We start from the raw sequence: 8,609 nt of genomic DNA, 5'->3' as shown, positions 1-8,609 counted from the left end.
GCTGGAAAAACTGTTGCTGTTCCAACATTAAAATGCAGTGGGTTGTAGGGGGGGGGATCCAGCGATGTGACTCCAGCCGCACCATCAGCGGTCAAGTTACAAGAAAAACGGTGCCTCAATGTTGTGAGCTTCTCCGCCCCCTCTAAGAGGATCTGTACTTCCCAAAAGCAGAGCTGAGGAATTGGGTTGGGGAAGCATGTGGATGAAGGTGTCACCATTTCCTCACAAAAAGAATGTTTACGGTCTTGTGATGCCCAACTGCTCCTCATTTCCTTTTAGCTGCCATAATGGTGACCGAGGTAGGAAAGTTAACAGAAAAAAGCAATCTAAATGTAGGCAGACTGCAGAACTCAAACTCCAAACTCTGATTTTACTCAGTGTCAGAGTGGGCTGTGTATCACTGCACTGATAAAACAAACTAGGATATTCTGGATTTATAGTTACCCATACGTGTATGTACAGCAGATCATATTCCTAATATAAAGGTTAAATATCAATAAACTTAGCAGCCACTCTCACTGATCATATCAGATAAGAAGCAAGAGCAAATAGTTCATATTAAATGTTCATTATGGGGATTTGTCATCTTTTTGTTGTTGATGTTTCAATGCAAAGGGATTAAGATGCTTTATAGACGTAATAACTGCAGTGGGTTGAAGGGATGCACAAAATACTCATAGTCAGTTCAGTGGCGGACCACACAATAAATAAATAACATATTTAATGTGCTTGTTGAACATTTAAGAACCCGTTTAATTGCTCTTTAAGTGTTTATGAATCCATAGAATTAATCCAGTTGCAGAAAAAAATGTGTTTAATGCTTATTTAAATATCTGCCATTAAGTATATTTTGGTGACGATACTTTTACATTTTGAAGACAAGAATTTAAAAGGATAATGAATAGCTTTTCATCATTCAATTACTATATTGAAAACTATCCATTCATCAAATAACTATAACACATAAAAGACATTGAGACAAACACAAAACATATATGCGTTTGTGTGCATGATTGCCTTGCTACATTTTAATGGCAATAACAGCATCTAAGAAGTTCCTTGTGTGAACCACACGCGTGTTCACAAATCCGTGTTTGCTCAGCATGTCAGCGTACTTGCTCTCTGTTCTCTCCATTCCCTCAGTCTGGGTGAGCATGTTCAGAGACTGCAGAGCAGAGTAGGGGGTCAGTCCATCCAGCATGGTCTCAGCTATGAGTAGTGCACATCCTAAGACCCAACAGAGATAGGTCAACACTTTAGTGTATGGGGAAATCAGAAAATGTCTTGGAAGACATGAACAAAACCACATTTATTTTGTTTGCAGAACCTCAAAGACAAACAGACCATTCTTCATATGATCTCTCTTTGTATGACACATTAAAAAAAAATTTGTTCACAAAAACATTCTCGACCTTCCTCCTTGATTTCGACAATTCCTGGCTACAGTATATTACGAGGTAATCAGTAGAGTCCCATTGAGTGACATCACACTCTGATGCAGAGCATAGCATCCAGTAGGTTGTCAGTATGTCTGACGTGTGCTGTGATGAAACCGTGGCTCTTCAATAGCAGAGTGTATTCTGCTGCGCTCCTTTGTTTCCCCACGCTCATGCTGAGGGCCTGCAGCAGCGCACGACTCGGGCCCCTTCTGTCTTCATCCAGGAAGATCTCACTTAGCAGGAGTCCACAGCCTGGCAGCATGGTGAAAATGTGTGACATGTATGCAGGTGTACAACTTTAGAGAACAATGCTTGTAGTTTGGCATCCTCTTATCATTATTTCATTCAGCCTCACTCAAATCAAACTGGGAGCTAATCAGAAAAGGCTAGTTACTATCCTGATTGTAGAGATTACATTTTTTTTTTAAAACATCATACTACCTTACATTCAGTGATCAGTAAAAGCATGATATCATCAAGATAAAAGACATAAAAAACATGTTGTTTGTAAATTGCCTGTGTCGTCTCTTCTAGAAATGGGTGTTGGTCCCTCGCCAAGCGCTTCAACAATCAAATAAGTTATAATCGACAATCAGAGCAGCACTTCTACTTCCGAGCAGACTGTATAGGCTCCAGTAACTTTCTATCAGAAAGTGATGAGACAGACAGGCCAGGGCTAGCTGTTTAGCATGCTAACTTCAGAAAAAGAAAGGGTGTGATAGAAATAGAAGACATAAACATTGTTATTGTAAAGTCAACACTGTTAACGCTGGCCATGTGGCAAAAAACATTTTAAAATGTTAAGGATTTTACCTGGTGTGCATGTTTGCGCGATTTTACTCAGCAGCGTGTGCACCTTCTCATCAGACCAGTCATGAAGAATTCTCGCCAGGATGTACAAGTCTGCTTTGGGCAACTCGTCTTGAAAAAAGTCTCCTGTTCATAAAACAAGGACAGGTCTTTGGTCACCGAACGAGAAAGTGCTCATTTATATTTGTCATTTTGGTACTTTTAGTGCAGATGTATTTTAGTGCAGAAACCTTACCTGCTACAAATGACACCCTGTTGTCTTTGTGCTGCGGACGGAAATGTTCAATCATCTCTACAACAGCAGGTAAGTCAAACACTGTCACAGACAACCCAGGATGAGCTTTAGTAAACTCGTAGGCCATGGCACCAGTGCATCCTTGAGGGGGAAAAAAAAAGATCTGGAATTGATTTATTGTTCAAACAGAAGATTTAAACTGTTGAAATTCTCCTTACCTCCAAGATCACAGGCTGTTTTAAAAGTGGAGAGGTCAAAGGCTGTGGCCACATCTTTTCCTGTAACTTTGGCAATGCTGTGCATGGCACGCATGAATCTCAACTTGATTTCTTGATTGTTGTAGTAAGTATCCTTTAGAAAGAGACATGTGACAAATGTTAAATATTTTGAATGTGATCTTACCTGCTTCAATGTGCATAAATCTGAGTGTGAACTTGAGGTTAATCACCTGAAACAAATCATTTGTTTTTTTGCCAAAGGCCTTCTCATGCTGGTGAGAACCTTCCAGCACAGCGCTCTCAAGGTGTGAGAAAAGAGGCCACACTGTGGTGTTACAGTGCTGAATGTATCCGTGCAGAGAGTAAGATGCATCTGACCTCAGAAAACGCACCGCCAGATCTGTGTTCTCGTACACAGGCTTTTGGCATGCTGGGAGACACCATAAGACAGTCGAAAGGTTTAGTATTACATGCTTTAAGGTAGGAAAAAGGGATTGTCATGGAATTTTCAACAGGGTTGAGAGCTGACTAACTTCTGTCTTTGCTCTTCAAGAGTCCCAGAGACACACAAGCCTCCAACAGGCATTCAGTCCCCTTCACAGAAGCTTTGATCTCCTGGGCCATCTGTGCTGAATCCAGCCCTGGGCTGCGATGAAGCAAGTCAAACACACATAACTTGGAAGCAGTAAACAATGCCTGGAAAGACAGAATGGATAAAAGAAAATAAATTTAATTGTATATATAGTCAAATAAAATGAAACTCTGTGGCATCTGGGGCTTGACACTCGTGGTAGATCGTTTCTGTTAGTTATATCCACCAAGGACATTAGGTTTTTATCAGTTTGTTTGGTAGTTGGCAATATTACATGAAAACTACAAAACAGATTACAATGAAACTTGGTGGAAGGATGGGTAATGGGTCAGGGAAGAACCCAGTAGTTTTTGGTATGGAACTGGGGGCGGATACAGCAATTTCTTTCACTTTATTTACCATTGTAAGATGGTGTGTTTTTTAATATTTCAACAGATTTTCCAGGGATTCAGGGGGACTGATGTGTCACTTGAACAGCTTGATTTCGAAAAGGGACTAATTGGTAAGTACCATTCTATTTAAACAAATAAAAATGTTTTATGTTTTCCACTGCAGTTGTATGAATGTGCATTATTCATTCCACTCGAGAAAAATTGTTAAGATCCGAGAGGAACATTCCAACATTTTGGGAAATATGCATATTTTCTTGGCTTGAGAGTTGGATTATGAGATCAATATAACTCTCTGTTTAATTTTAAACAGCATCCCAAAATCTCACTAAGTAACAAATTATACCTTTTGATTCTTGTTATCTTGTTAACATTTTGTGGTCACCTTGAGGTTGCCAGGCAACAGGCAGGGAAACAGGAAGTCAGTGCAGCTGAACCAAATTTACAAGTAAAACCACATAACACCTAAAACCACATCTTCAATTTGCACTACTTTTGGGAAGAGCTTTTTGTACAGATTAAAAATAAGTTAAAAGGTGTCCATCATTGTTCTACCTTATTACACAGTAAGGCTGGAAACATTACCTCTTGTGTGCCTGGCTGCAACATTATTGATTGATATGAGAGTGGTATCGATCTTCCATTCTTGGCAAGACAGTTTAAGTATTTTCCAAAAAATGTTAAACCTCTCCCCATTAAACTAGGTTAAACACATCATTACACCCCCCAGTAGTCAAATACAATAATTGCAAACAATATTAGTAAACTTTTCAAGAGTAAGTATAGAGTTTAAACCCCATTACCTTTGAGGCTTTGAATCCATCCATTAGTTCCATGATTCTTTGCAGATCCTCTCTTTTAGGTTCACTGTCCTCCTGCTTTGCTACATTGAGCTTGATCACCTGCCCTCTGCTGGGGATCAGCGGTAATGCCGTGTTGTCAGAGCCTGTGATCTCAGCGCCTCTTTCTTTAGAGAAGCTGTTCACCAACATCCTTGAACTCTCACTCACTTCACTGTCACATTCTTTCTTTTTCGCCTGTTAAAATAGATGGTCTGCTGTAAATAAGACAAGTTTATGGATTTTGCTCATAGGGTGAAACAAACAAACCTTATGGACTGGACCAAATGAAGGGCTGCCGTGGTTGTGATGTGTTTGACTGGCAGGTGGGCTGTTTGGTCTGAGGCTGGCAGAGGAGTTGTGTTTGGCTGAAGAGCTGGGACACTGACTGGACGGATCTGTCAGGTTGTGTGGGAGCTGAGTGAGTACTGTGGTGGGGTGGGGGCTGCTCTTGCTCAGACGAGCGGATGCACTCTCCTGGTCTGAAGAGGAAGTACAGCGGTTGTAAATAAGGTCCAGCTGTTTGCAGAAGTGATTGAGGGGGAATCCTACGACATTGAGGAAGTCTCCATGGACGTACTCCACCAGCATGCCCCCAAGAGCCTGGATACCATAACCGCCAGCTTTGTCCCTAACACACACAGATAGACTTTTCACTAAAACAACAAGATACAGTTCACACACTATATGATACTGCTTTCAGAGATTTCCAGACATTTTCTGGAAGGGGTGTTTGTGAGATAGCAAATGTCTGAGACACTTGTTTCGCACATTTTCTGGAACTTTTCCTACCAACCTCCTAATAAAATGGGCCCAAGTGGAATTTTAAGTAGGATAACAATCACAGTGAGCGAGTGGGCGTGCTGATGATCTAACCTGAGAGAGACATAAAACTGAAAAAACTAAAAAAACCAAACAAAAAGATTCAAGATTAAAAAGACGACCCATACACTTTGAGGATGCGGGCGGATATGTAAACCTTGAAAGACAACAAGATTCGAGAGCTTTTGATAATAAGGAATGTGGGCCTGTAATCAAAAACATGTCAGCAGATTATGTCCGTCGTCCTTCATTTGCCTGAAACCTGCTTTTCTGCCACATTAGGTAAGCAAAGCTGGAACAAACACAGCTGGAACCGAATTCAGGCGTCAAAGTCCAAAAAGCAATGAGTTCATGAAGCTCAAAATCCACTGACATTATCTCCATGGACTGAATGTATGCTGATGTTACTAAACCAGGAGAAATCAATAGCTGTTACGAATGAGAAAAGTTCAAATGATAATACTCACATGGGCTCACCACTATTGATGTACTCCCACAGCATATCTTCTGAGAGATCAGCAAACTTCACCTTTGTTTCTTCATAGAAGTCAATCAGCTGGTAATCCACTTCTTCATCTGCAGGTCAGGGGAGTTTGTAAATTGCTAGTAAAGACTCCCCGTATACAGTACATGTATAAAAGCAGCATGACATTTTCCAATAGACTCAATTGTACAGATTTTTCGATGAAGCAATATTTCAATCAAAAGAAAATACACTTTTGACTCACTTTCTTTCTCATGACAGAGGACAATTGCTACACCAGTGAAGACACTGTGCTCTTTACCGCTCAAACTGGGAAAAGGAGAAAAGTGTCAGTTTCTACTGTTGATAATTCACACAGAAACCATGTAAACGAAACTAACCTCGACAGCATCCTGTAAGCGTCATGTTTGTCCACTGGCTTCTCTAGAATCATCCCATCCACACTCTATGGACATGACAAACCATTATAGTGAATACAAATAAATACATAAATGTGTAATGCAGACAATTAACAGATGAAATACTTTGACATGTTCTTTCTCTTACCACAATAGTGTCTGCTCCAATAACAATGTCTGGAGTTTTCAAATGTTTCTAAAGCAGAGGAAGACACATTATGAAATGAACAAGTAGCTTGACAGCCAAAATGCGATGAATAGTGTCAGACAAAAATACACACGACTCACAATGGGCATCCTCCTGGCCACCTCCAGGGCTTTCTGTTTGGCTGTCTCCACAGCGTACTCATGAGGCGCTGTGTAAAGTCCCTTATCAAGGGTTTCTTTAAACCAGGATGGTACCACCTCAAAGCGTAAACCCTGACATGAATATACACAAAATAGTTATTTGTAATCACTGCTATTACATAAACAAAACAACAAATAAATGTTCATTCAACCCAGGGTTTCTTTTCTTTAGTGTGTGAACTGCTTCATTTGAAACGTATTGACAGGGGGATGCAATAGGTTAAAAAAATCACTTTTTTTCCACATGTGATAAAACACTTTATTTCCACTAGAGACTGACCGATTAATACGCGGGTCAATAACAACCGATGCAACCTTTGCAGACATATTGGTGCATACGTTTCCTGTTGTGGGATTTCTGAGGAACGAGACACAAATCTCTTACAGTATTGTCACACTGTAATGCTCAGAGCATGGTGCACAAGACAACAGTTGGTTTGCAATATGCGCAGTTGCACAACGATGGAAAGCTGTTCTTTCTCTTTAAACATTTGGCTCCTTCCTCCCCCTCTGGGTGAGGGTTAGGGTTTCTAAGCCAAAGGTCAGGATCTTGTGATGACATCAAGGCAACAATGCCATAGTTTAGGCAATCAGGCCAAGATTCATTCAGTTGTACAGGATACAGCATGATAGAGGTTACATTGCACAAGATTAAATCATGATCGATCAAAGGGGATTATAACATCACTGCAGTTTAAACCTCACACGTGGAGCAAAAAAAGTCTAAACTCAGTTGAACTGCTGTGAGGTCACGTGAGAATTCAAATAGGTCATGAAAGATTTACTGTACAGACTATTTTAACAACATGCTCATTTTAATTCAGTCTGTAAAAAAGAACACAAGCGATTTTGGGGAGTCAACTTTCTCAAGCTCAATTCAACATATACCTTTACTAGAAAAATGTATTTGAGTATAATGTAGTAGCTGCAATATACAAACAGTTCCTATTAGTATGAACAGGAGGAGACATACCGCGTTGCGAAGAATCTCCAGTCTCCTCGGAGAGGCACTCGCCAGCACGACCAGTTTGCCGGAGAGCTTGGAAATGACAGGGTTCAGCACCATGGTGGCTCTCTCGTCTGACTGCTCTGTGGGTCATACAAACAGGTGAACGTTACAGATGTGGCCTAGTTCTCTCACATGACTGCAGCTGTTCACTGTCACAGAGGAGAGACCCATAGAGCTAAACTATCAGGAGGCTGATCAATCAGGACAACAACAAATTAGATGAGAAAACCAGTACACAAGAGAAAATGTTTAACATTCTCCTGTATTCAATTGTAATCTGTTTGAGGGTTTGCATCATATAACAGTTAATACTTCGCCTTCTTCCTTAAAGGAGTCTCTTTGGACTATGGGACATTGCTTTGGATATTTTTTTTATTTTCTCTGACAATTTGATTGGATTAAACAATAAATGCATGCATCTAAACTAAAAATAATAATAACAACATGCAGCCGTTGCTCCCTGTGTCTAAAAAAAAAACCCCAATAACAATGCATTTGATGAGAAAACAGTGCTGCTGTCAACTTAACTCACAGAAAAGACAATGTTAAATAAAATGGATAAAAGAACAGAAAAGACAGAGGTTGTGCAGCGCCTATACCAACGACATGTGGTTAATAATATATCGTACTTATTAATGTGCTTATAGCAGATTAATATAAGATATAAATCTCCTTGCTCTGCTACTCTACTTCTGCTAACTTAGTTTTCGGCTGCAGTAGCTCATGTTAGCTTCAGCTTGTGCAGCTAGAGCCAAAGTGACAGTAACGTTACTCGTTCATTCGGTGAGTTTACACCGTGAAGAAGAAGCGACTGAATCAACACGGCCATTAAACAGCAAGTTTCACAGTATCAGAGTAAAGTTACAGAAGGGAACGTGTCACTCACCTGAACAAGTTAGAAAACTGACAGAGAGGCAAAGATCAGACAGTGTGACGGCGCATACGTGATGACGTCAGAAGCGTGCGGCAGATCCACCAATCACACACTTGTTGGAGAAGCAGTAAAACGATTGTTCTTATTCTTAT

The 8,609-nt window shown here is 40.4% G+C and overlaps 1 protein-coding gene across 2 annotated transcripts; it reads right to left on the bottom strand.

The window, feature by feature from the left end:
- Nucleotides 1-689: 689 nt before the first annotated feature.
- On the bottom strand, nucleotides 690-8,559 carry asmtl (acetylserotonin O-methyltransferase-like). Of its 2 annotated transcripts, none has more exons than XM_062402569.1 (15): nucleotides 8,470-8,559; nucleotides 7,548-7,663; nucleotides 6,515-6,646; nucleotides 6,375-6,422; nucleotides 6,209-6,273; nucleotides 6,073-6,137; nucleotides 5,812-5,920; nucleotides 4,793-5,153; nucleotides 4,487-4,720; nucleotides 3,236-3,398; nucleotides 2,933-3,132; nucleotides 2,703-2,835; nucleotides 2,485-2,625; nucleotides 2,253-2,375; nucleotides 690-1,227 (listed from the first exon to the last, which is right to left on the bottom strand). In XM_062402569.1, the coding sequence occupies exons 2-15, from the start codon at nucleotides 7,638-7,640 to the stop codon at nucleotides 1,022-1,024; spliced, it is 2,073 nt and encodes a 690-aa protein (XP_062258553.1). In that variant the 5' UTR covers nucleotides 7,641-7,663; nucleotides 8,470-8,559; the 3' UTR covers nucleotides 690-1,021. The 2 variants fall into 2 exon arrangements, with proteins under 2 accessions (XP_062258553.1, XP_062258552.1); XM_062402568.1 differs by lacking the exon at nucleotides 690-1,227 and adding an exon at nucleotides 1,291-1,691.
- Between the last annotated feature and the right edge of the window lie 50 nt (nucleotides 8,560-8,609).

The sequence above is a fragment of the Platichthys flesus genome, chromosome 13, assembly GCF_949316205.1.
Source record: "Platichthys flesus chromosome 13, fPlaFle2.1, whole genome shotgun sequence".
Classification (NCBI taxonomy): Eukaryota; Metazoa; Chordata; class Actinopteri; order Pleuronectiformes; family Pleuronectidae; genus Platichthys; species Platichthys flesus.
This window is presented reverse-complemented; position numbering and strand designations above follow the sequence as displayed.